At 40.0% G+C, this 27,991-nt stretch overlaps 3 protein-coding genes across 3 annotated transcripts; 2 read left to right on the top strand and 1 right to left on the bottom strand.

Moving 5' to 3' along the window:
* Positions 1-353: 353 nt before the first annotated feature.
* On the top strand, positions 354-1,337 carry LOC115733363 (receptor-like protein 9DC3). Its single transcript, XM_030664021.2, has one exon. The coding sequence runs from the start codon at positions 354-356 to the stop codon at positions 1,335-1,337; it is 984 nt and encodes a 327-aa protein (XP_030519881.2).
* A 20,900-nt stretch (positions 1,338-22,237) lies between these two features.
* Positions 22,238-24,082, top strand: LOC115726908 (beta-amyrin 28-monooxygenase-like). Its single transcript, XM_030656993.2, has 3 exons — positions 22,238-23,189; positions 23,420-23,607; positions 23,714-24,082. Exons 1-3 carry the CDS (start codon positions 22,250-22,252, stop codon positions 24,008-24,010), a joined length of 1,425 nt encoding a protein of 474 aa, XP_030512853.2. The 5' UTR covers positions 22,238-22,249; the 3' UTR covers positions 24,011-24,082.
* Positions 24,083-26,261: 2,179 nt separating this feature from the next.
* LOC125314350 (fasciclin-like arabinogalactan protein 8) lies at positions 26,262-27,718 on the bottom strand. The gene is given in 2 exon segments (XM_048276427.1): positions 26,262-26,558; positions 26,561-27,718. Coding segments are annotated over 2 exon segments (1,272 nt in total). The 5' UTR covers positions 27,693-27,718; the 3' UTR covers positions 26,262-26,418.
* Positions 27,719-27,991: the final 273 nt, after the last annotated feature.

Here is a 27,991-nt window from a genome sequence, read left to right as displayed (position 1 = left end):
TTAGGCCACCTAAGCGGATTAGGGTGGTTAGATCTTTCACACAATAAAATCGGAGGGAGTATTCCTACATGGATGGGGAATGGTAGCAAAGAATCCTTGGAGCTTCTGGATCTTTCTCACAATTTTCTAACTGGCTTTGTGGACAACCGCATCAATCTACTGCTACCTAACTTTACCTATCTTGACATTAGTTCTAACTTGCTCAAAACGGAACTCCCTACTCCACCTCCATGAGTGTCTCATTACAATATCTCCAAAAACATCCTCTTCGAAGATATGCAATCTATTTGTAGAGCCAAGTCCCTTGTCACTCTTGACTTGTCCAACAATAGTTTGAATGGCACAATTCCTTCATGTCTCAAAACATTCATTCTTTGGCAGTTTTGAATCTTGGAAAAAATAAACTTGAGGGTAGCATTCCTCAGGCTTACCCAAATGGTTGTGCGTTGAATGTTATTGAGCTCGCAAAGAATCGATTGCAAGGGCCTGTCTCAAGATCTTTGGCGAATTGTACAATGCTGGAGTATTTGAATCTTGGTCACAATCAAATTCTCGATGGTTTCCCTTCATGGCTATCAGAGTTGACCAACCTGAAAGTTATTATCTTGAAATCTAATAACTTCCATGGTCCAATAAAACCACCTCAAAGCCAGTTCAATTTTAGCAACTTGCATGTCATGGACCTTTCCGACAATAGTTTCAATGGTGAACTTCCTTCCAAGTTGTTGCAGAGTTTCCATGCCATGAAAGTAGTTGCTGCTCAAGATCAGTTGGAATATTTGAATACTTCAGCAAACATCCCTTGGTCCTTGTATTCACTTGAAGGGTATTTCGATTATGCAATGAAATTGATGAACAAAGGCATAGAAAGGGAATACCCGAAGGTTCCATATGCCCTTATGGTAATTGACCTCTCCAAAAACAAATTTGAAGGGTGCATACCCAACGTCATTGGAGATTTGACGTCACTTCTCCTGCTTAACGTTTTGAACAACATTCTCACTGGTTCCATCGTGGTTTCCTTAGCATACTTGACGTCATTGGAATCTCTAGATCTTTCTCGAAATAAGCCCTCAGGAAAGATCCCTCAACAACTAGCCCAACTTACATTTCTTTCATCTTTCAATGTCTCTCATAATCAACTGTTAGGACCAATTCCACAAGGGAGCCAGTTCAACACATTCGCAATCGATTCATTTGCCATGAATGGGGGTCATACGGAAGTCCTCTGCCAAAAAAATGCACCACAGCTGGGGATAACTTACCATTCCCATCATCTCGCCAGGAAGAAGTCGGCGAAGAGTCTCCATTTAACTTGGATTGGACATTTGTGCTAATTGGTGCTGGAGTTGGGTTTTTGATCGGCGTTATGCTAGGGAACTTGATCATTGATGAGGAAAGTAAGTGGTTCTCATGCTACTCAAAGAGAATGGCAAAAGGATGGAACAGATCGAGAAGGCACTGAAGAATAAAGAGTTGTCCATGCAGTGCGATACTTATGCGATGGTATTAGTAATGTAAATTTTTATCTATTTAGTTTGTACTGGAAAGAAGAAAAGATGGAGCTAATAATATCCCTCTTATTGTGCAATTTGTTAACTTGAATTTAAAAATTGTCTTATTTTCTATTTTAGAAATGAATAGTTCTGGTCTTTCCTCATTCTCTTTTACCTTTATTTGTTTGAAAGAACAATGTTGACACATGAATTTTTGCCAGGAAAATTAAGCATATATTTTTGCCAAAATAAACTAATAAATTATGATACTGAAAAAGACGGGAAAAATTTATTATAGTTAATAAAAAAAAATAATAAGAAAGGGCAAAAAGAGAAGAGGAAAGCCCTTAGGTTCGGGCCTATGCAGTTAATGGAGGGCACGTTAGAGGAGCTCATGGAAAAAGAAAAGCCCCGTCTCTTTCCTTCATCTCTTCTTCTCTAAAGCCGAGGCGCGCGCGTGAAGGAGGACGGAAGCGAAGCCATATAGGAAGGACATTTTTGCTTTGGATTCCCTCTCGATTACCGCCAATCCACTGTGCACCGCCTCCGATCGCCATCGGCCATCCCAGCCACTCGGTCCCATTCGCAGCTGAAACAGAGCACACGCCCGAGTACGGAGATCACCAAAAACCTTCGAGACTAGATTCATACGAGCTTCTCTCGTCGATTTCTCTCACACTATAGGTTTTTTCAATTGATTTCGAGCTGCCGGTCGATGCCGTTTGCCATTCCCAAATCATTCGGCTCTGTTCTTATACTCTTGCTTGAAGTTGATTAGAGACTTCCGTTAATTCACCGATTTTTTCCTTTTACATAGAAAGAATTTTCCACGTAAATCTTGATGTAATTACTCTCTTTGAATCGTCTCTTACTACTTTGGATTTTGTTATTGTGGTCGTTCTCGGTTGGCTTGCTTCCTAACACATATCACAGCAAATATCATTTCTCTTCCATATTAGTATTTAAAAACAAGGTAACATGCTCTTTTTTTCCCTTCAATTTAATGGGGAAACAAGGGTTCAAATGTTGGAAATTAAACTAAATTCATTAAGTATTGCCAAGGTTTCGATGGGTCCATTAGACTCCCAAGAGGCATGCACGCGCTAGTATATGAATCAAGAATTGTCTTTAATGCTTTGTAGTCTTTCCAAGTGTCTTTTAGAGTTACAATGTTTTGATTAATGCATTTAGTTGTTCTTTATTTATAAGTCGTGTAATTGAAGAGTCATTGTATTATGCCTATATAAAGGCTTGTCTTGTAACCATTTCGGTATGGGAATGAGAATTTCTACATTGAACAAAATCCCCTCCTATCGAGCTGTCTAAATTGTCCTCCCTCTTTGTCTTATTCCCATCAAATTGGTATCAGAGCTTTTTGGTTCATAATCATGGCCTCAACAAGTAATTTGTTTCCTCTTCAATATCCTTGCCTTACCAAGGAAAACTATGGTAACTGGGCTTCGAGAATGAAAGCTCTACTTGGTGCCTATAGTGTTTGGGAAGTTGTCAACAACGGATATGATGAGCCAAATGATGAAGTTACCATGAATCAAAATCAAAGGAATGCCTTGGAGAAGATTCGATTAAAAGATCAGCATGCCCTATCAATCATCTATCAATGCTTAGATGATTCGATGTTCGAGAAAGTGTCGAACATTTCTACTTCAAAGGAGGCATGGGAGATACTTCGCAACACACACCAAGGAGTACAAAAAGTTCAAAAGATTCGCCTTCAAACTCTAAGAGGCGAGTTCGAGGAAATTTGTATGAAAGAATCTAAGTCGATTTCTGATTATTTCACAAGAGTTTTAGCGATTGTGAACCGGATGAAAAGAAATGGTGAGGAAGTTCTTGATGTTCGAGTCGTCGAGAAGATTCTTCGATCGTTAGACAAAAAGTTCAACCACATTGCAGTTGCAATCGAGGAATCCAAAGACCTTGATACCATGATGATCGATGAACTTATGGGTTCATTACAAGCCCATGAAGAAAGACTCAGAAGAAATAAGCATGAACCGGTGGAGGAAGTACTCCAAACTCTGTTGTCGATCCGAGATGAGAAGGAACAAAGACGAGAACCTGTGCAAGTTCGAAGCACTAATCAAGATCGAGGTCGAGGTCGAGGTCGAGGTCGTGGTTACTTTCATGGAAGAGGTCGTGGACGAAGCAGAGGGGAATTTGCTCGCAAAGAAGGTGGCTACCAGAATCAAAGTTTTGTTCGTGGAAGAGGGAGAAATTCGAGAGGTCAATGGTATGATAAATCTAAAATTCATTGTTATCATTGCAATAAACTGGGTCATTATGCTTCCGACTGTTGGCATAAAGAAAGTAGTGGAGCAAATGAAAAGGCAAACTTGGTGAATGATGCCGATAACGTTCTTTTATTGGCATTCACGGAAGACGGAGGAGAAAAGAGTGATACGTGGTACTTGGACACTGGAGCAAGCAACCATATGTGCGGAAGGAAGGAGATGTTTGCCGAGTTAGATGAGACAATCAAAGGGAAAGTCTCATTTGGTGATAATTCCCAAATTCTTGTCGAAGGCAAAGGTACAATCCGGATTCGTTTGAAGAATGGTGCACTTGAGTTGATTTCCAACGTTTATTATGTTCCAAAAATGTCAAGCAATATCTTGAGTTTGGGACAGCTTCTGGAGAAAGGATATTCTAGGCGCATGAAAGATCTTAGCCTTGTGCTAAGAGATCAAAATAATAAGTTGATTGCATCCGTGAAGATGTCGAAGAACAGGATGTTCACTCTCAATATAAAATATGAAATGGCTCGTTGCTTAAAATCATGTGTGGATGATCCTTCATGGTTGTGGCATAATAGGTTCGGCCATCTCAATTTTGGTGGATTCAATATGCTTTCTCGTAAGAAGATGGTTTATGGCTTACCACATATTGATCATCCCGATCAAATATGTGAAGGGTGTGTCATTGGCAAGCATTCCGGAACCAGCTTTCCAAAAGAAGCAATTTTTCGAGCAAAGAAGCCGCTGGAATTGATCCATTCGGATGTGTGCGGTCCAATCACGCCCTAGTCATGCGGTAATCATCGATATTTTGTTACATTTATTGATGACTTTACTCGAAAAACTTGGGTGTATTTTTTGACAGAAAAATCGGAAGTGTTTGAAACTTTCAAACAATTCAAGAAATTAGTTGAAAAAGAGAGTGGCTATTTCATTAAAGCCTTGAGAACCGATCGTGCAGGAGAATTTATTTCTGTAGCATTCAACAAATTTTGTGAAGATTATGGTATTCGGTGTTTCCCGACGGCTCCTTATTCTCCTCAACAAAATGGCGTAGCGGAACGGAAAAATAAAACCATTCTCGACATGGTTCGAAGCATGTTGAAATGCAAAAATCTACCCAAAGAACTTTGGGGTGAGGCTGTTATGTGTGCAATCTATCTTCAAAATAGATGTCCGACAAATGGACTTGAAGGTGTGACTCCACAAGAAGCATGGACTGGGAGAACACCTAGTGTTTCACATTTGAGAATTTTTGGGAGCATTGCATATGCCCATGTTCCGGATCGGAAAAGATCGAAGTGGGAAGATAGGAACAAAAAGCTCATTTTTATCGGGTATGACTCTTCATCGAAAGCTTATAAATTATTTGATCCTAACACTTTAAAAGTGTACATAAGCAGAGATGTAAAGTTCGATGAAGATGCTTTGTGGGAGGACAATCCAAAAGATCAAGTGAATGTTCATGGTGATTCCAGTCAAATGAAGTTGAAGGATCAACCTTCACCTTCCTCTCCAACATCATTTTCAAGTCCGAGTTCATCAACACCAACTTCTTCAAACGGTGTCGACGAACCAATAGCACAAAGATCGAGAAGATTGTCCGAGCTTTATGAAGTTACCAATGAACTTCACCTTGTCCGCCTTCTTGCAGATTGTGAGCCAATTGTGTATGATGATGCTGTAAAAGAAGAAAAATGGAGGAAATCCATGAATGAAGAAATCGAAGCTATTGACAAAAATCAAACATGGCAACTTGCGGATCTTCCGAAGGACAAGAAAGCAATTGGTGTCAAATGGGTCTATAAGGCGAAAAAGAACGAGAAAGGAGAAGTCACTCGTTATAAGGCCAGGCTCGTCGCAAAAGGGTACAAGCAAAAGGCTGGAATTGATTATGACGAGGTATTTTTCCCTGTCATTCGCATGGAAACAATTAGATTAATCATTTATGTTGCAGCTCAGAATGCATGGAAAATTCATCAAATGGATGTCAAATCAGCATTTTTAAATGGCATCCTTGAAGAAGAAATTTATGTTGAACAACCCGAAGGGTTTCTTGTGAAAGGTCATGAAGACAAAGTGCTGAGATTGAAGAAAGCTCTGTATGGGCTTAAACAAGCACCGAGAGCATGGAATTCCAGAATTGATACTTATTTTAAGGCAAATGGATTTTCTCAATGTCCATATGAACATGCACTCTATTTCAAGCATGAAAAAGGTGATGTTCTATTGGCTTGTCTATATGTGGATGACCTTATTTTTACAGGAAATAATGCAGCAATGATTGATGCTTTTAAGGCATCTTTGGTGAAAGAATTTGAAATGACGGATAATGGTCTCATGAATTATTTTCTCGGTATCGAAGTAAAGCAAAGTGGTGATGGGATTTTTATTCCCCAAAAAGGCTATGCAGAAAACATACTTGAAAAGTTTGACATGAAGAACCGTATATTGGTAAATACACCAATGGAATGCGGAGCCAAACTTTCAAAGTTCGATGAAGGTGTCGATGTTGATTCGACATATTATAGGAGCTTGATTGGGAGCTCGAGATATTTGACACGTACAAGGCCGGACATCCGGTGTAGTGTCGGAATCGTGAGTCGATATATGGAGAAACCGAAATCCTCTCATCTTAAAGCTGCAAAGAGGATAGTTCGATATGTCAAAGGTACTGTTTCTCACAGCTTACGTTATTATCCATCTCAAAATTTTCGACTTAGAGATTTTTCAGATAGTGACTATGGTGGAGATATCGATGACCGAAAAAGTACTTCAAGCTTCGTATTTTTCTTATGTGATACTGCTTTCACATAGTCATCGAAGAAGCAATCCAGTGTTACACTTTCGACATGTGAAGCCGAATGTGTTGCAGCATCTTCATGCATATGTCATGCGATATGGTTGAGAAAACTTCTCAAAGAAATTTGTTTGGAGCAAAAGAACGCAACAGAGATTAATGTCAATAATGTTTCAGCCATTGCTTTGGCGAAGAATGTAGTTTTGCATGAATGAAGCAAACATATTGATGTCTGATATCACTTCATTTGAGAATAGGTGACAGAGGAAGAAATCGAAGTGTCGTATGTAAAGACCGGAGATCAAGTTGCAGACATTTTTACTAAACTTTTGAAAGTCGATGTGTTTCGAAAATTCAAGAGTCTGCTTGGAATGATTGATGGAAGAGAATTTGGTTTAAGGGGGAGTTTTGTTGGAAATTAAACCAAATTCATTAAGTATTGCCAAGGTTTCGATGAGTCCATTAGACTCCCAAGAGGCATGCACGTGCTAGTACATGAATCAAGAATTGTCTTTAATGCTTTGTAGTCTTTCCAAGTGTCTTTTAGAGTTACAATGTTTTGATTAATACATTTAGTTGTTCTTTATTTATGAGTCGTGTAATTGAAGAGTCATTGTATTATGCCTATATAAAGGCTTGTCTTGGAACCATTTCGATATGGGAATGAGAATTTCTACATTGAACAAAATCCCCTCCTATCGAGCTGTCTAAATCGTCCTCCCTCTTTGTCTTATTCCCATCATCAAAATGTACGGAACTTAACCAAATGAAATTGAAACTTGATAGAGAAGAGTTCGAGGCTGTTTGTTATAGCTTATAGGAAGTAACTTTTTTACTTGCTCTTCAAAATTCAAAACTTCACTTAAATTCTAAAAACTCACAAAACTACGTGAATTTAAAGGTAAATATTAGCACATTTTGGAATGTTTCGAATATTTTATATTACCGAGAAAATTTCAAAATACATACAATACAATATCCCAAAAAAAAAAATCCAGAGACATAAAATAAATCCAAATAGTCCTTCTGTATGAGAAAATTTAATTGATCTAAGAATATCCTAAATTTGAGACTTTCTACACCAAAATATTCTCTTAAATGAAGTTATTCATGCTTGGATGTGAGAACTGGATTATTGCTTCGCGATAACTATATATATGACGGAACTCTTTTTTATTATAGAATATTCTAAATATTTTTTTATTCGAAATTGAAATAGCGATTTCCCTCATCTTGTGTCAAATTCGTATAAACAAAGGAAATATTTGTTCTCTTTTATAAAAAAAAAAAATTGTAAAAAGGGAAGTCGCATCTGTCCCATCGCAAGCACCTATAATGTCATGATCACATTGGTTTATCCTTTTTTCTCCTCATGTGTTCTAAATGGAAAAGGGGTGGGTGGGATGGCCGTCGTTGAATTGTGCCCCAGGACGTCTTTGGCGGATTCAAATAAGATGTAGTTTATAGGTTTATAATACTCTTACTTAATTTTTTACCTAAATTTATAAGAGCACCAAAAAATAAGTACATTTTAGGATATAGGGACTTGACGATCAAAGAACCAAAGTTTAAAGTTGATAAATCCCTAAATTGGAGAAACGGTCTACTTCCGCATGCATCGTTAGAGTTGGAATTTAAATGTATATTTGGTCAATGAACCTAAAGTCATGCATTATTAATTTTCTTTCACAGTTCTTTGACAAATAGACCATGTGCAACCAATTTATGTCGTCATTTAATTGACTTAATCTAATGAAATGAACCAAAGTTTCTCCTCTCGCCTCCAATAACTGGCAATAATGCAATGGAAGGTCCCTACACTCGCCTTTTTCTTGCCCACGACTCGAAACGCACTTGAGAGAGAGGAGAGGAGGGAATTATGCATTGTGTACAAGGGTAAATCTAGAATTTTTTTTTTCCAAAAAAAAGGGGAAAGGAAATAAATACCGGATAGACTAGTAACATGCCTTTGAAATTGGTAACTTTGATTCATGATCACTGAGTTTTTAGCTGACTTCATGTTCAAGTTACTGAATTTTGACTTTTATTACCAAATGCACTACTTTTGCTTTTCTTTTACAACCGGTGCACTGTGATTTCGACCGGTGATTGACAAAACTATTTTAAGTAAAAGGTTGATGATGTGACCACATCAAATTTTCTGGAGACATAACCCTTGGGATATTATCTAGTCTTCTTGAAACTTTAGGTCCCCGAAATGGTGAACTACTTTCTTCATTCAAGAAAAATAGCACAAAGAATGGGATTGGATTGCAAGCTATTCACCCTTTATGCAGCAATTATTTGCGGGCAAAAGTGTCAAAAAAGTCATAAACCTATTGCATTAGTGTCAATTCAGTCCTAAACCTTTTGTATTGATGCCAATTCAGTCCTAAATTATTTGTATTTATGCAAATTGAGTTAGTCCGATGGATTTTAGCCAAGAATTGTTGACGTAGACGTCGATTGTCCTACATGGCACAGCTGGCGCCGACGTGAACATTTTTAAAATATTTTTTTGATATTTTAAATAATTTTTAAAAATAATTTCAAAAAAACCAAAAAATGCTTAAAAAATTATTTAAAATATTATAATATTATTAAAAAATGTCCAAGTCAATGTCAGCCATGCCATGTAGGACAATCGAAGTCCACTTTAGTAATTCTAGGCCAAAATCGACCGGATGACTCAATTTGCATAAATACAAATAATTTAAGACCGAATTCACACCAATGCAAAAATTTTATAAGTGGTTACTCCGTAACTTCTCAAGAAAGTTATTTAAAAAATTCTCAAAAAAGCTATTACTTAACTTCTTTGGGAAGATTTCCAAAAAATTTTATTAGAAAATATAATATGAAGAAATAGTTCTTGAACCGATATTAAGTCAATGGTAAGTCAATTTTCTAAAAAATAGGATCAGTGTCATTTTCAAGTATTTAATGATAGGATAAGATCAATGTCGTTTTTAAGCATTTAATGATAGGATAAGATCAATATTATTTTCAAGCATTTAATGCTAAGATAAGGCGACAACCGTTTGCGTAGTCTCTCACCTAGTTTCTAAAACTACGTCCCACGGTTTGCTTGCCATTATTGCCCGGCAAACCTTGGCAAGTGTCCCTCGACACAATACACTCTTTTTCCATCTAAACCTAGTTCCAGCAAGAAAGCCAAAAAAAAATCTTGCTCCAAAGACAGGTGCTCAACTCTAATTCCCTTATTATTCTCATTCTTTAGCTTAAGGCAATCCATTCTAAAATGGTCCTTCTTGCCACAACTCTAAAACAGATCACACCTACTAAGAAAAAGTATTTTGATTTTAACCCCACCAGTTCTAGACTAATTATTTTTGCTCAAGTTCACACTTTTCATGCTACCACAAGTATCAATTCTTCCTCTACCTTCACCTACCAAAACAGCGTGCACATGTTCGTCATATTATTTTCTACATCTATCTTTACTCATAAATAATGCAAATTTCATCAAACGTCAAGCTTCTTGACATTGAGAAATTATTAGCAACAGTGGCATGCACTTATCTTTAAAGTTAGTCTTAATCAAACTCAATTGACTACATTGAACTCATTGATATGCTCCTAAACCAATGTACCTTCTCACATCTTCAAGTGGAACAAATATAAACTTTCTCGATCGTAGAGGGTTTCTTGCACATGTTCGACAAGGCATATATCAGTTTCGCAGTGGTCTTCTTTTTCAGGATGTCGGATGCAGCGATACCAACCAATGTTAATCAAATAACACACAACACATATTTATTCAACAAACATAAATCACCTTCTTTTGTCGAATCTGATGTCTCCCCAAGTAGGAATAAGTGCAGATTCTTCTGGTACAAATGATTATCAATCTACTTCTTCAAAAAGAAAGAATCCTTCCCATCAATCCGGAAAATATTCATTTTTCCTTCTTATGTCACCAACCATTTACTTCAACTTAACCATGCTTGACTCTGATACCAATTGTTGTGAACAAAAGAAAACAAACAAAGAAATAAATCGAACACCTGATTTATGTACTCCGATCGATGAGCTCTACTCCATCGGGAGAGCAGCACAAGATTTCACTATAGATCAAGTAATAAAACAGATGTTACGAGCACACTCGAGTGACTCAAATACTCTAAGCGTTTCCTAGCTCTCAATTATACCAAACACCTCACAAAATGTTTAGGCCTCCACAATTTCTCATAAAATAATCTTTTAATCATACAAAGAAATCCACAAATCTTAACACAAGATTTGTTGGCTTCAACAATCTTGGATTGTTTCGGAGTAGAATTCACAAAGAAGCACACTTTTAGATACTATTCACAAGGAAGACCACTTCTTATATTGAATATAAATGATCCCAAATAGGAACAATTCAAACTAAAAAATTTACTCAAATTAGAAAACTTCTATTTGAATCAAATTTCCTTCACCCTCTCAAACTTGATGTATGTTTATGCAATAAAATCAAACGGTCCGCTAAACCAACATAATTTATGATAAAGCCAATTTGAAACTCCAACCTTCTTTTAAGACATAATAGCATAGGACTCGTACTTTTTTTTATTTCGATCAAGAACAACAAAGAGGACACTTCCTGACAATTTGGGGAATGCCCAAGTCCGAACAATTTTAGCATAATGTGTTTACTGAAGTATGGGTGGCTTATCAGGGTTAGCTATCAAAACACATCTACTGACAACAACCATAGTAAAATACTCAACTTGTTCCCATGGGCTTTTAGCTATTTGTAGCGCAGGCCGATTTTTTATGTCAACACGTGCCTCATTTCAAAAGAATTAAGTATATTAATTCTTTAAAATCCATCAGCAAGGCCGTTTTTTCAAAATTTGTATGAATTCACTTGGCACCTCCTCTTGATAGACTATTTGTCTTCTTGTATGGCGTGTACCTCGTTCACTTCAGCTTCCCCAAAATCATGCTTCCCACTTGGCTCGCCCAAAGTACTAATCTCCTGGTTGCTATCCAGGTAGCTTTATCGAAACGACCTCGTCTAACCCTTTCGGATCTCACTACATGACTTTCATTGCCGCTTGAAAGGCTGGCCTGATGCGGAGATCTCTTGACGGTAGGTCGCATCGCCTCCTAATCATTCCTAGGACCAAACATCCTAGCATTCCAGCCCCGATATGCTGGTGCATATTAATTCGAATGCTTCCCCATGTGGTCCTCATACCCTGATTCCCATGGCATCGTCTGCCACTTATACCTTGGCTTCCTTCTACCGTACTTGGGCGAACAGTCTTAATTCACCTCTTGATGACATCTTTGGCATAACACCGTCAGTGGCGATGGTTCTCCTTTGAACATTAACGATACCATGCCGGTCATCTGAGGAAAACGGTCTCCTTCGATTTCCATCTTCTTATCTTGTTCCTCAGCGAACTTAATCTTTCCCTGACGGATGGCCTCTTGAACGTATTGTGGCTCCAAAAATAGTGCCATTTACAGTATCTCTTATCGGCTAACCCTTCTTTGCTCGGTATCTTCTGACATTCGGTTAACTTAATCAGGCCATCCTGCAAAGTAAGATCAAATATTTCGTCCAACTTTGTCACGTCAAACAAACATCGTTGGACTTCCTTTGTCCTTGCACTTATCGACTCTCTAACCCTCGTTGTTTTTAGAGCTCGGCACAAATAAGGCTTGTCCAGGACAATCTTGGCAACCAAACCTCAATTGGCTCGTCCTAATCGGAGTTTTCGTCAGAACTTTCCTCCTAATCTGCCAAGGCCAGATTTTGCTTGCAATCTTTGTGGGGCTTGCTATCTTTCTCTTTCCACAGGCTCTCGAATTTGATAGCCGCAGCGGTTAATGAAAACAAGTCTGTGTGATTAAACTTCAGACCTGCTTTCTAAGTAGCACTAACAAGGACATGCGACACAACATGACAGGCCATATCATTTCTCAAAAACATAGAGAATTTTTATATGTTGGGACACGTTATATACTAAATATATATAATTTACCTATAAAAATATCAGCAGTGAGTTTTTTCTTCTTTTATTAGGGATTCATGATTAAATTTTTTTTATTTTGACTGAGTATATTAATTTTGGGATGGCTGAGTATATGACTTAAGTAATATTTATGATAAATTTATATTTTAATCCCTAATTTATTGAAAATGATTAAAATTGACTCCGTACGTGTCGAAATGGCGAGATCATAATACGAACTTATCTGCTCCATTTATCTGTCTGTATTACTTACCGGCTTTGCGGCGTCACCGACATCTCGCTAATAAAGCGTAGGTTGGCCATACCGCTGGCTACCAACATGCACCTCATGTCGGGCCTCTGGTTTGGCGTACTGTTCCCATAGGCTTTTGGCTATTTGTAGCCCAGGCCCATTTTTTTTATGTCAATAGGCCGCACTCCTTCAGATGTTAAATCCAATCCTCAAAGTTGCTTTCGTGATTGTCTTGTTCAGGTTCAATCGTTGACTGCTTAAGGTAATCCTTCTATACTCTACCAACCCCGCTAGGCTTCATCGAGTCTTGTGTGAAATTGGGTTTGAAAAATTTGGGGAGATGGCTTGAGCTGTGCATATTAGGGCTTACATTTGAGGCAAACATGTAAACGACGTTATTTGAGACTATTACATTTGCTGTCTCCAAGATATAGCAGTTTTTCTATTCAGTAACATCATTTTGCTAGGGTGTCTGAGTGCAAGAGGTCTCGTGAATTAACCCATGATTTTGAAAATAACTTGTGAGGTGTTGGTTAATATATTTGCCGCTGTTGTCGCTACGGAGGACACGAATTTGAGCTCCAAATTGGATCTTGACCATGTAGTGAAATACACGAAAGATTGTCCCTACTTCATCTTTATGTTTCATTAAATATAACTAGGTCATCCTGGTACAGTAATCCACAAAAGTTATAAGGCTATAAGCGCACTTATATATAGAGAAGAGAACCAACCCTAATTGACCTACAAATCGGATGATATAAATAGAAACATGGGATATACATAGAAAGAGTATAAAACAAGAAAAGTTCTTCCTATTTGGAATCTAATAGACAGCTCACGCCAACATAGTGATGACACATAAATTTTGACTATCATTTTCTAGTCATTTATATTGCAAAAATTAGGGACTAACTTAGTCCCTTTCCAAAAAAAAAAATGTTCAAATCATTTTCATATAGTTTTCATTTAAGTTTTATCATCCATCGCATTGCATATTGCATTCCAATTTGGACCGGCGGGTGGGCTTAAATGAATGATTCAAAACTTGACAAAACTAATCAGATTAGGCCCATGATATTTAGTTGTCAGTCAAGGTTGTGGGGGCTGGAATTAACATTCTTTAACTGCCAATGTCGAATATTGATTTATCTTGAAACTTGGTGAGTAATTAAGCTAGAAATTGTTGCAGATTATAAAAGATAATAAAAATCTTGATATTTGCAATGAAAAAGATATCTCATAGGAAGAAGGAAACCCTAGCTTTGCTCTATAAAAAGGCTCAGAGCAATTCATTCACGAGGGGACGAATATAGAGAGGCAAAAAAAAGGCATGGCCATCAAAGAGAGAACTTCTTCTCCCTCAAGGAGGCTTCGCTCGCAATTCACAAGAAGCAGCCAAGGAACAAAAAAGGGGAAATCGTAAGTTGGAGGGAGACGAAGGTCTGAGACAAGAATTGAGAGGTGCACAGAGAAGTCACACATGGCTTCAATGAGAGATTTACATGTCTTGGCCAAACAAATACCCCGTGCGGAAGAGTACGGTCGTGGTATTCCCGTTCTTAATCCGGCGCACAAGCGCCCTTGGCGTGGTGTCCATCGAGGGCGGTCTCTCAGTCGACCATAACTGAAATGGCCACCAACGTGAACGTCCTCCGAGGAGTCCAGCATACCAGCGTTTCAATTCTTCGTCCGGCAAATTGCTCAATCTCCCGTCGAATAACCGTGATCCACGAGCAATTCGGATTCGAATTTGGCAATCAAATCTGCCATATTAATTAACGATTCTAATATTTAGAACATTCGAAAATTCTGTTACCTAAATTGATTGATTTGAATTCCGATTACATCTTATTGAAAATCGTATCTTTTAAAATGTGATTGCTTGTGGATAGGGCATGATGCCTTTTAAAATTCGGCACACGCCCAAAATCTTTAAGTTAACCGAATTTCGTGGCATAATTTTTTTATTTTATCTTTTTTAGCTCAAGTAATTTAATAATAAACTTTGTGCATAATACATGCTCCCTTACCCCTAAAGTCCCAAGGAATATGTAAGCCAGAAGTATGATCTCATCCGCACATTGAAATTGTCCATCACATCCAGTACCCTTTGGATCGGATTGACAATTTCATGAAATTGGATTTCAACCCACAACCTTTGGGTACGATTTTAATTCAATACTTCAATTCACCATCCAACTCAATCCCCTGGGTACGACGTGATTATAATTCCCCATCCGACCCGAATCATTGGGTATGAGGCGAGTATGAGGTGAATTAGATAAAAGGTGCATTATGTAATGTTTATTATTCATTTATTTTTACTTAAAATCATGAAAAGAACATTGCATCATGGTCTAAAATGAAATTTTTTCGGAATTGAATGTTGAGATAACCTTTAATATAAAATTAGACTTTGAGCAATCAATTTCTTAACTTATATTAACCGTTATCAATCTTTGGATCAACTTTCTTTTGAGTACTTTATTTAATTCAAAAATTCACCAAAAAATACAAAAAAAAAAAAAGGTCGCTCATATGCATATAGAAATCATTCTTGCACGTCATGCTATGTTACATCATATCATATCATGTTTCACGCATCATTATGCTATGTCATTTAAGTTCGTTAAGTCATGCTGCATGTCATCTAAGTTAGAATTCACGTTTTTCTTGCATTAAATTTCAGATTTAGAAAAAAAATGACATGCATCGTGTCAGCATAATCATTCTTTGCCATTTTACTTGGAATATTTGGTCATGTCAATCATGTAATTAAATTACATCATCTTGCATGTTTATTGCATTGATAACAAGTCATTTTGCATGTTTTAACTGGTTAATGTAATTTTGCATACAGGTTAGTATTTCATGACTTTATGTTCTCTTTCTTGCATATTCACGTGTGCGATATAATTATGTTATTTAAAATAATTCGCATTTCATTCTCATCCTAGTTGCATTCATATAAGGCATTCATATATATTGCATTCATTAAATCAAGAAGAACCCCCCAAAAAATAATTGCACCTTGAGAACCTTAAGCTGAATCAATTGAATTGCTAATTCAAGTCTTTTCTCATAAAAGATGGTACCGAAACGGCTTTAATTGAAAAGTTAACGTAATCAAGCCCCCGAATCTAAACTCACTAATTTGCACAAAATAAAGTATTTTCTCTAGATACTTTATTTGGGTGTCTAATCTACCTATCAAAAAATCATTAGTGACATCTCCAAAATTTCAAATCTTTTGATATTAATCATGTGAACTAAGCTGCGAATTGGTAAGACTTGAGAGGGTCCGAATTAGGTTAGTTGAATAATTAACCTAATAATCTATTAACCCAAATTTTTTAATTTTAGGTCGCAACAATTAGCCAATGAAAAATAATTTCATTATCGATAATAAATTATATCTAAATATTTTCGTAAATGATAAAAATATTGTTCGTTCAATCATTTTTATAAACGACACAGACGATTATTCACAGGAAAATATTTTATGAATCATTCACTTTTTCGCGAAACAAATGCACCTTTAGAACTTAGAGTTTGGCGGATGATAGATATTGGTGTTAATTATGTAGTTGGTGTAAGTGTATGTACCATATTCCAAAGCTTCATACATATTGCAAGCTCCTCATATATTTGCCGATCGAGAAATATTTTATACACATATTTTAAGGGCTTGGCCCAAAAGAAGTGCGACATAAGGTGTGAGTCACCTAAGATATTTTAAAATCAATTAATTTTAAAGAATCGAGGCCGCATCAAGCACTGATAATAATGCTAACTATAACTATCTTAATCTTTTCTTAGCCACGTGATTTTATTTCTATCATTTTTTGGCCATGTACCTATCTGAAAAAAATCATTAGAAAAGTTCATCTAACTTCAAGTCGTGGTAGGCAATAGTTGAAAAGCAATTAGGAAGGAAGATCATGTGATTGAGAACTGATAAAGGATTGTAATTCTTTTCTAAGTAGCATAGCTGATTTTGCACTAAGGCATAGTGAAACGCCGAGCTAATGCCGACACACCATAGTTGAATAGAGTTTTAGAACTGACTAATGAATTATATTGGAGAGAGCTCACTATTTAATCTCCAATGCTAGATTCGGAGAAGATTTCTAGGCCAAAGCACTAAATACCACTTATTAGTTAGTGAACATATCATCATCACCATTGATGGGAAGACTATTGAGAAAGTGCACTAAAGTCAAGGGCAAGGAAGTGCACATTCCAAGGATTTGCACATGGAACGAAGGGATTTGGGGATGCACTAAGGAATATTAACCTGAGTTTATGTTAAGGAGAAAAAGCTACCTTTGACGAATATGCTCCATTTTTTAAAAGGAGGGAAGGACCGATTACAAAGAAAGATCTGGATGGTATTTAGAAACAAGTGGAGTTTTAAGGAGAGGCCTAAAGATGTTTAGAGTGCGTTAAATGTGATCGTGTCTCCAGAGTCATTAGATTCCATAGTAGTTGAAAGTTGTTTTTAGGTCACGGTTAATGAAGGTCTGAGGTGATCGATAGGAATGGATGTCATAAAGCGGCAATTGTATGGAGATACTGAATTGATCATTTGAATACAGTAGAGTGAAGACTGTTGTAATGTTGCAAGTAACACGAAAGAGTTAAGTTAGGAAAGTACCCCAGTTGCTGCATATCATAATTTGTCCGGACTGCCACTATGTTCTTGGATGGAGGTGGGGCACTTATTCCATGCTTCACATACTCATATTGTTGGTTGTTTGTCTTATGTCGTGGATAGTACTAGGCTTGATCTTTCACGTGGAGTTGGGAGAATGTATACGGTTAATCCAAATCTAATATTATGATACCATGAATTCGATTCTCCTAGATTTGTTGGGGACAATAGCCATTGGGGTATGTTTCGGAGGATGCAGTTCATGTAGTGTGGCAAAAACTGGTTTTATGAATGAGGATCACTCAGGGAACTTGAAGGATGGTCGGTTCTTTTCAGAAACAATGCCTATGCTTCTATCAGCTTTGTTATGAGTTGGAACGAGCCTTTGAGAGACCCGGTAATTCCATCAATAAATAAAGCTGGAAACATGGTGACAAAGGAGCTGGAGAGGGGTTCGGTGCAATGGGTAGGGGTGTCAAAATCGAACTAGAAAATCGAACCGCTTTTCAATTCAATTATTTCGACTTGATTTGATTCGGTTAACCAAATCGCACACAAAATTTTCAAAATATTTTTTTTTTTTTTTTTTCCTTTTACTTTCTTTTTTTTTCTTTTCTTTTCTTTTTCTTTTTTGTGGCAAAGGGTCGGCGGTGCTACTGGCCCCTCGAGGGTCGCCGGCCCTCAGCGGTGGCCACTTGGTCAGCCGATCGAACCCAAAAAGAAAAGAAAAAAAAGGAAAATATAAATATAAATATAAATCAAAATAGAAATTGAAAACCGAACTAAATTCGATTTTTAATTCAGTTCATATTCAGTTTAGGACGAGATTCGATTCAGTTCAAGCTTGCACCCTTCGGCTCAATTTTTGTTCGATTTTTTTTTTTAAATCGAATTGAACTAAATCATTGACACCCTTAGTAATATATTAATGATGTGAACATCAACTCGACATGGTAGGTGGATCCATCAGATCGACTCAGATTGATAGTCAGTTGACAAAACTTTTCTATCAAATGTCGTTCTTGCCCTTTGGACCATGATGCTGGGGATTCATTTATACTAGACAACCACACAATTTGGCTTGAGAGCAAATTTTCTATAATTGTTTGTGGGAGCTCATTAAAATATATGGCCAAAGCACGTGCACAAACAGTTTGAGGAATTTTAATATTTCCACGTGCCCATTTTTTTTATTCAGAAAATTTGCTGTCGAATCAAATGCTACAGCTCTCTAGATTAAAAATACATTTGCATTCTTCTCTCAGAAGGCAAATACTGATAATTTGGGAAAGGAAAATAGATCGGCCGAGGACGAGAATGGAGCTCACTAGAATAAGTTGCCGAAGCGCGTCAATTGTCCTTTGAAAATCCTGATGATTTGCCTCTCCATTCTCATCCTCAGCCTAGGAGTATAAAAAAAGCCCGAACCAGACGGATCGGCCCGGTCCGGCCCGAAAATTCACTTAATTTTCGGGCCTTTTCGGGCCATATTTGGTACTCGGGCCAGCCCGTCGCCTAACTTTTTTTAACACCCATATTTTCTTTTTAATTTAATTTATTTTTATTTTTAATTTTTATATTTTTTTCATTTAATGGGCTTGTTAATTGATTTTGATTCCAAAAAAGGAAAAAAAATGAAGAAAAAAAAAGAAATCATGCCAAAATCCCACCCAACCTAACCTAACCAAGCCCGGGTCGGGCCGAGTCAAGCTCGGTGCTGTTCGTTTTCGGGCCGGCTTGAATCCGACCCAACCCGGCCCGTTGACACCTCTACCTTAACCTAACCTTTTTCTTGTCGAATTATCAATGTTTCCCTTCCAAAGATATCTCGTCTATTTCGTTCCATGATCTCTTCCTTAAAAATGAGGGTTTTTTTCCAATTTAATTTTTTCAAAAAAAATATTTACAAAAATATTTTTTAAAAATAAATATTAACGGATTTGGGCCTCGCTCGCTCCCCAAGCTGCAGCGGCGGGCCCGTGGGCCGGCTTGGCTGCTCGGCAGCCCAACCGCCGAGCAAGCCCATCTCCTTTTTTTTTTTTTTACAAATTTTATTTTTTAAGTGTTTTAATTATTTATATTTATAATATTTTCATATTTTTTAATATGTTTATATTTATTATTTTTTTTTTTTTGCGAAGCTTATCTTTATAACATAATTAGTTATAATTAATAAAAAAAATTATTAAGATCTATAATTCATAAATAATGTTGTAATTATGTAATTAATTGAAAATATTCACATAAGGAAAATCCTCAATACCAAACGAAAAGAAACCCTAGCCGTAGTATAAAAAATAGAGCCCAAAAATTTTTTTTTCGGGGCCGTTGCCCCCCGAACCCCCACGCCGATTTGTTCGCACCGCAATGGAGATTTGTTCGCTTGCTCCAAGTTGGGCCTATTGGCCCAACTCTCCGCATCACGAACCAAATCTCAATTTTTCCTCCATTTTTTGGGCCGCACAAAAATATGTCGGGTCGGGTCATAAACCGGATCGGGTACATAAAATTCAAGACATATATTAACAATATATGAAATTAATTGAAAATATTCATAATATAAAATTGGTAAAATATTCATATAAATAATGTTGTAATTATGCAATTCGGTCGGCTAAAAAGATTGAAAGAGGAGGAAAGAGGGAAAGGAGGGTTCATTTAATATCGAGAAGTAACATCGAAGGGAAAAAAAATACAAAATTGACAAGGTCAGGACAAAAAAAAAAAAAAAAAGAAATGCAGACAATATAAAGGACGAATACACCTTTGGTCATGACCTTATTTGAAATAGTGAGCACATATTGTGCCCTTATTTAAAATAATACTCACTTATTTAAAGCCCTTATTTGAAATTTTTCAAAAAGGAAAGTTCGCTCGGAAAAATATAAAAAGCATCTCCTTATTTTTTTTCTTATCACAAAAAGCTCAGCGTTTAGTGTCCCATCCACGCTATTAGAAACATCGATTTGGGCCGTAATTATTCCGCACCACTCACAATCAAAGGTTGGGAGATTGAAGAGCCCGTCACCGCGGCCCTCACTAAGATGTCAACGGTCATGAAGTCTCTTCACACAAGGTCCGTCATAACTAGATGATGGAGAACGGGGACTGTCTCGGCGATCCGCTCGCAACGAGCGCGCGCACGTGGCCTCGTCAACCGCATTGATAGTAAAGAGTCCCGTGAATCCTTCCCGCAAAAATTAATTCACCGGTCAACGGTGTTTCGGCTGCAAGGATTGTATCGACTTGATAAAATTTAGGACTTGATTGCACTTCTTGAAATATTTTGAGACTCAACTGTAAATTTTTCGATAAGTTTTAAGATTCGATTGCACTTTCGTAATAAGTTTTAAGGTTTCGTTACAGGTACTTATTTTTTCAATTAACGAGCTCTAAATGGTAGGACACGAAGGAAAGGTGAGAGGGTCCACCGCCGATGCTAGGCTGTAAAGAAGGCGTTGAAAATGGACCGGTTTTGCAAAATTTCCTCCATTTTTCCTTGTCAATTTTGCATTTTTTTCCCTTCAATGTTACTTCTCAATATTAAATGAACCCTCCTTTCCCTCTTTCCTCCTCTTTCAATCTTTTTAGCCGACCGAATTGCATAATTACAACATTATTTATATGAATATTTTACCAATTTTATATTATGAATATTTTCAATTAATTTCATATAATGTTAATATATGTCTTGAATTTTATGTACCCGGTCTGGTTTATGACCCGACCCGACATATTTTTGTGCGGCCCAAAAAATGGAGAAAAAATTGAGATTTGGTTCGTGATGCGGAGAGTTGGGCCGATAGGCCCAACTTGGAGCAAGCGAACAAATCTCTTTTGCGGTGCGAACAAATCGGCGTGGGGGTTCGGGGGCAATGGCCCCGAAAAAAAAAATTTTGGGCTCTATTTTTATACTGCGACTAGGGTTTCTTTTCGTTTGATATTGAGGATTTTCCTTATGTGAATATTTTCAATTAATTACATAATTACAATATTATTTATGAATTATAGATCTTAATAATTTTTTGTATTAATTATAACTAATTATGTTATAAAGATAACCTTCGCAAAAAAAAATATAAATAAAATAAATATAAACATATTAAAAAATATGAAAATATTATAAATATAAATAATTAAAACACTTAAAAAATGAAATTTAAAAAAAAAAAAAAAAGGAGATGGGCTTGCTCAGCAGCCCAATCGCCGAGCAGCCAAGCTGGTCCACCAGGCCGGCCGCTCGGCAGCCCACCTGCCGAGCGAGGCCCAAATCCGTTAATATTTATTTTTAAAAAATATTTTTGTAAATATTTTTTTAAAAAAATTAAGTTGGAAAAAAAACCCTAAAAATGACCTCGACCTTGACGTACAAACATGAACAATCATTTACATACATATAAAACATTTACAAAAAAATTTTTACCTTTACCAAAAATAAAAAATTTACAAATTTTAATTTAATTACTAAGTAAGACACCTCAGCATCTTTGACAACACAGCTCTGACACCCTCTTTGCAAACTTCTAAGCGAGGAAAGGTTTTGGCCCAGAAAACATGTGCGATGATACGTTTCTATGTAAAAGTCGGTCATTTTTCTTGCCAGATTGTCAGCATGTGACTTCTAAGAGAAGTAAAAAAATGGGTTTCTATACTTAAGACTGAACGTGGAAAAAATTTCACAAAAGAAATGCCCCTGAATTAGCTCAAGAGGACAAAAATGGAGGACCTCGCACGACACCGTTTCCCGCATAAATCCTGATGATTCTCCCCTCCCTTCTCGTCCTCTCACTATTTGCCTTCCGATAGAAGAACAAGAATGGATTTCTATGCCACATGCATCCTCGGCCTCTCGCTTTCTCTTCTCTTCTTCGTGTTTCGGAAGAAGCGCTTCGCTCCTAACCTCCCGCCCGGCAGAAAAGGATGGCCCGTCCTCGGCGAGACCCTTCGATTCATGGCCGCCGGGAAGAGCGGCTGTCCGCAGAACTTCGTGAACGATCGCACCGCTAGGCACTCGCCAGATGTCTTCCGGACCAACTTGTATGGGGAGGACATGACCGTGTTCTGCGGTGCCTCCGGCAACAAGTTCCTGTTCTCCGGCGAGGGCAAGTACGTCACCTCCTGGTGGCCCAACTCCATCAAGAAGATCACCCATTTCCCGGAAAACTTGGGGAGGCTCAGTAACACGGATGCCAAGAAGAGGCGCAGCTTCCTGTTGGAGTTCCTGAAGCCCGAAGAGCTCCAACGTTACATACCCGTCATGGACTCCATGACTAGGGACCACTTGGCGACGGATTGGTCTCCAAATAAGGAAGTGCGGGTGTTTCCTCTATCGAAGAGGTATACCTTCGCTCTGGCGTGTAGCTTGTTCATGAACATCAGAGATCCGGAGATCGCGTCGAAGTTCGCCAGCTCGTTTGCTCGAGTCACTCCAGGGCTCATCGCGGTGCCAATCAATATTCCGGGCACGCCATTCAACCGAGCAATGGAAGGAGGAAAAGCTATGAGGCAAGAGCTCTTGAACATAATCAGGCAAAGGAAGATGGAGATTTCAGAGGGCAAAGGCGCGAGTGCGAGGGACCTCTTCACTCGGGCGCTTCTGGAAGGAGATGACGACGGGACCATTTTGTACGAGATGGATGCTTCCAGCAAGATCTTGGGATTCCTCATTGCGAGCCACGAGACCACCAGCACTTCGATCACAGCCATAGTAAACTATTTGGCTCAGTATCCCCACATCTATGACAGGGTTCGTCAAGGTAATACACTTCAAATTTGACTTCGCCGCTTCCGATATGCTTATCAAACGCCAGCCTATCGAGTTAGTCCCGAAAGGATCAAGCATTAATAGAAGAACAGACGAGAACCCTTAATTAAATCCAATAATGTAGGTTAACTAGTTAATCCTCCCGATCTGCCTGTGAAGGCTGAATCTTGAGGCCTGTACATTCATCATTTGCTTAACAATATACTTCTCTTATTTCAATAGAACAAATGGAGATTGCCAAATCTAAGGGTCCAACTGAATTGCTCAATTGGGACGATGTTCAGAAGATGAAGTATTCGTGGGACGTAGCCTGCGAGTCAATGAGATTGTTACCACCTGCACCAGGGGCATATAGAGAGGCAACGAAGGATTTCACTTTCGCTAGTTATACAATTCCAAAGGGATGGAAGGTAATTTTCAAATCTGTGCCGAGTGCTCTCCATCTACTGAGTTGCGTCATGAATGTATAAATAATCAGCCGGTGACAAATGCATTGTGCTTCTAACTCTGTAACAGACATTTTGGACGGTGCACTCCACGCATAAGAATCCCAAGTACTTCCCTGATCCGGAGAAGTTCGATCCCTCAAGATTCGAAGGAAACGGGCCCGCACCTTTCACCTTTGTGCCCTTCGGAGGTGGACCTCGCATGTGCCCCGGAAAAGAGTATGCGAGGCTCGAAATCCTCGTTTTCATGCACAATTTGGTGACCAAGTTCAAGCTCGAGAAGGCCATACCGGACGAGAAATTTATCTATAATCCATCACCGGTGCCCGTCGAAGGTCTTCGGCTTCGCCTCCAACCCCATAACTAGATAGCTTCGAGCTATTTATACAATTTACAAGGCTTATCGAAACTCCACCGCAAGTACTCAGATCATAATAAGTATGATTTCAAGCCTGAACTTCGACAACCGCCGCACAAAATAACATGTGGGGCGTCCAGCGATCGCCATTGCTCTCTGTGTTTGTTTGCCCTCCATCTTCAAAATGGATGTCATCTTATCATCATTTCTATATTTTTGTGTTCTTCTTGTTCTTTCCAGCTCATAATAATCCTTACGCACTTGACCATTTATTGCTCGCCTGTGAAGTCTGGACGTCACAACATATGAAAAGATTTCAATATCACAAAAGTCTGATTTTTTTTTTTCTGATTCTATCCTATCATAATCTATACTGTGTTTGCGAAACCCTACTCCCTCTTCATGAGTCTCCACCTCACTCTTTCCGAAGGTGGAGATTCAAACCCCCCACCTCCCTCTTCCCAAATGAAAAGAGTGACCACTGGGGCATTGAGCAAAATATGTCGCATTTAACGATATGGGTATTAAACGTGGAGAAAAGTAAGACAAGTCCATGGAGAATATAAATCCTATTCACATTTCCACCAGAAGACAAGGGCCAATTTTATTGAGATGTGCATGCGAATTGTGTTTGAAAAGTCTCATATCGAATAACTTATGCGATGCAAATCCAACTTGATGCATTTCTCTCGAAGTTGCTTCTCAAAACGCGTTTTGCCAAGCAATCTTCGCGTGTCCCCGAAGCCCTTCGGGCTCAACTGCTTTACATTTTCCAAAAGCCCGTTAGGAAAGCTAAACCAAGCACAGCGAAAGGCCTATTCAAGGCATAGGCGTCTTCTGGTACATGATCCAGTTCTGTGGCCCATGCACGTGACTAGGTCAAAAGTCCCCTCTTGGGGTGTGCTATATACAAATTCAGTTCGTTCGGACTAGGTCAAATAGTTGCCTTTATGCATGACCACCTTAATCCACGCATTCCTTTCGAGCTTAACTAGCCCGCTAGGTGCATGCCTGAACCGTATCATCTCATAACCAAATCATCCTCGCTTTTCCACCTCAGTATGTTGTCGCTTTTCGCTTCCAATGAATATGTACAATCATTTTCGTTGCATTCGAAATACAAGGACCTCAAAACATAAAAGCATAACAAGCATTCATTCCTCTACTCGAAAAGAAGGTGCATAGCGACCTTCGCGATGTCTATTCTCGAACCCTCTCGGCTTAGCTCGCCCCTTTGTCGCAACCACATTCCGACCACGTCCTACAACAATCAATCGTCTGTCTCCGATCCTCGAAACATCAGTTCATGCAAAGAGAGAAACAGAAATGTTGTGCGATCATAAATAATGTTTCACCAATCGAGCGACCCTTGAATCGCAAGCACCAACAACGAAGAGCCTGGCCGATTCGCTTTGGCCCTTTCTTTTGTCGTGAAATCGGTGGGCCCGGGTTGCAAGCGGAAGCTCCGAATTGACCGCTAGTAGGACCACTCACGACTCACCGCTACCCTCGTCCGACCTGCGCACATAATTTGCAGGGGACCCAACCTCCAACAACGTCCCCCGATGTGAAACCAAATGGGAAAACGAAAGGACACGTGGATGCGTCCCATTCAGCCGTCATCTACGTCTAGCAAGTGCACGGGTCTAACATCAAGTGCCAATTTCTCTTTTGCCCTCCCAAGATGGTCAAATTTCATTTTAGTCCCCCCATTTCACCCTCTCACCGCGAAATTGATTCCATCTTTTGGTTTAAATCTGATCGAATAGGATCCGAGAAAACCCGTTATAGCAAAGTCGAATTAAATCCCAAATCTATGACGCGTTTCAGTAAATTAAACATTTCCAACCGGACTGGGTTTAAATTGCAAATCTTTCATGAGGTTGGGGGGCAATCTCGAATTTTCCTAAAGAAGGAGGGCCCGATGGAAAGGCCCGAAAAGGAAATACGGAAAAGGTTGGAAAAAAAGGTAGCAAACTCTGTCGCGGCACCGTCCAACGCAGCTGGGCCTGGACCCCACCGTCCATGCGCCTCCACGTGGCCTCGCTGTCAATTCCAGCGCGGGTCGCGCTTTGGCCTTCTCTTCCGCCTCGTCACATGACTACCGACAAAGTTCCCACGCTATCGTAACGGTGCGCCGCGAAACACCCGATCGCTACCATCAATACCAGAGCGTCGGTGCTCGCTCGCTACGCTCGGCCCCAGTTAACTAAATCAAGAGAAACTTCAAATCGGAAAATTTAAAATTCCGATACTTAAGAAAAAAAAAAATCACGAAAAATTAAATAAATAAAATCGAATCTCTCAGCAAAAAGAAGGAACAAGATACAACGGATGGATGATGCAGAAACCGAGAAATGGCAAAATTAAAAATAAAAAGAGGAAACCAAAAAAAAAAATCGACGTGAAATTACCGCTCAGGACATGAGGAGAGAAGAAACCACGGTGGCAGAGACGGCGACCAAAGCCGCCAGCAATGCAGGTGCCTTCGAGTCGCCGGCAGCGTTAGCCGACTTGCTGTTCGCAGACGCATCCGCCGGGCCCGCCGCCGGAGCCCCTCCGGTGTCTCCGTCGGCGGAGCAGGTGGCGAGGCCACCAGGGGCGACGGGGCCTCTACCGCCGGGCCTGGAGCCGGACTGACCGGCGCCGGGGAAGGCGCGGTCACTGGCTCCGGCGCCGGTGCGGGGGTGGGGGAGTTGCCGAACAGCTCGGCGGGGAGGAGGACGCTGTCAACGGTGAAGATCGCGACGGGCGTGGAGTCGAGCACCGTGCTGGCCACCCGCGAGGAGTCTACCCCAGTGTCGAGCGTGACGGAGTCGCCGGCAGTCTTCACGGTGAAGTCGTACTTGCCGGCGCCGTTCGTGGCGAGGGTGCTGATCGGGGCGTTGCTCGTTTTCAGGGAGCCGATCGGGGTGTAGTCCGCCACCGCGTGGTACAGCAGGAGCGACACGAGCTCGGCATTGGTGAGCTTGCTCAGGTCGGGCACGCCCTTGGCCTTGAAAGACTCGTCGTTGGGCGCAAACACCGTCAGGCCCTTCGCCATCGCCGACTGGTACGTCTTGATGACGCCGCTCGAGAGGAGGAGGCTCGCGAACGTCTTGCACCCGGCCTTCTCGAGCAGCGCCGTCACGTTCGCGTCCGAGGCCGACGGCGCCGGGGCGGCAAGGATCGCCGGGACCATGATCGGCGCGCTGATCTGGAGGACGGAGATGTTGTAGGGGATTTGCTTCACCGACTTGGTGTACGACGAGTCGAGCTTCGAGCCGGGGGCGGCGGCGCCGAAGCCAACCTTCCCCCCCTGGAGGTCGGTGATGTTGACGAACCCGGTGTTCCCAGGCGCATTCCCGGTGGTCTGGTACAGAGTGGTGGAGAGGGTGGATCCCTTGGGGATCTGGTGGAGCTTCTGGGGGTCGAAGTAGTCGAGGACGACGTGGATGGCGAGCTCGTTCTTGATGACGGAGAGGGTCTTCTTGGCGGCGAGGGCGGACATGGCGCCGTTGTCGAGGGCGAGGACGGTGATGGTCTGGCGGCTGTTGATCTCGTCGGCCAGCTTGGTCTGGGTGAGGTAGGAGTTGAAGAGCGAGTACTCGGGGAAGCCCTCGAGTATCTCGGTGATGTTGTGGGCGGAGACGGCGGCGGAACACAGGACGAGGGGAAGGAGGAAGGCGACGAGGGGGCGTAGTGCGCACATGGTGAAGATTAGTACGAGCAGGTAAAACAGAGTGAGAAAAAGAGAGTGGAGAGTGTGAGTGGAGTGAGCGAGAGGCGATTAATAGCGCGCAGAGGGAGAGAGAGAGAGAGAGAGTGGGTGGCTAACTAGGGTAGGTTAGTTGGTTTAACCATGGTTAATTGGGGTTCAAAGAGCGGGGTCCACTTGGGTGGGGTTTGGTCACAGCTGGAAAACGTTAAAGGCTTCTGCGACTGTGGCAGATGCTCCTTCGCTGGTGCTGTCTTCCTCCTTTTTCCCCTCTCCATCTGGTCGAATTGACG

The sequence above is a fragment of the Rhodamnia argentea genome, chromosome 3 (assembly GCF_020921035.1).
Source record: "Rhodamnia argentea isolate NSW1041297 chromosome 3, ASM2092103v1, whole genome shotgun sequence".
NCBI lineage: Eukaryota > Viridiplantae > Streptophyta > Magnoliopsida > Myrtales > Myrtaceae > Rhodamnia > Rhodamnia argentea.
This window is presented reverse-complemented; position numbering and strand designations above follow the sequence as displayed.

What these genes read in the sequence shown, in the direction of transcription:
- LOC115733363 (XM_030664021.2), top strand. Translation starts at nt 354, where the DNA reads ATGTCTCAAAACATTCATTCTTTGGCAGTTTTGAATCTTGGAAAAAAT.
- LOC115726908 (XM_030656993.2), top strand. Translation starts at nt 22,250, where the DNA reads ATGGATTTCTATGCCACATGCATCCTCGGCCTCTCGCTTTCTCTTCTC. An exon ending in CTATGACAGGGTTCGTCAAG is followed by an intron (nt 23,190 to 23,419) that starts GTAATACACTTC and finishes TTATTTCAATAG; the next exon opens with AACAAATGGAGATTGCCAAA. An exon ending in CAATTCCAAAGGGATGGAAG is followed by an intron (nt 23,608 to 23,713) that starts GTAATTTTCAAA and finishes ACTCTGTAACAG; the next exon opens with ACATTTTGGACGGTGCACTC.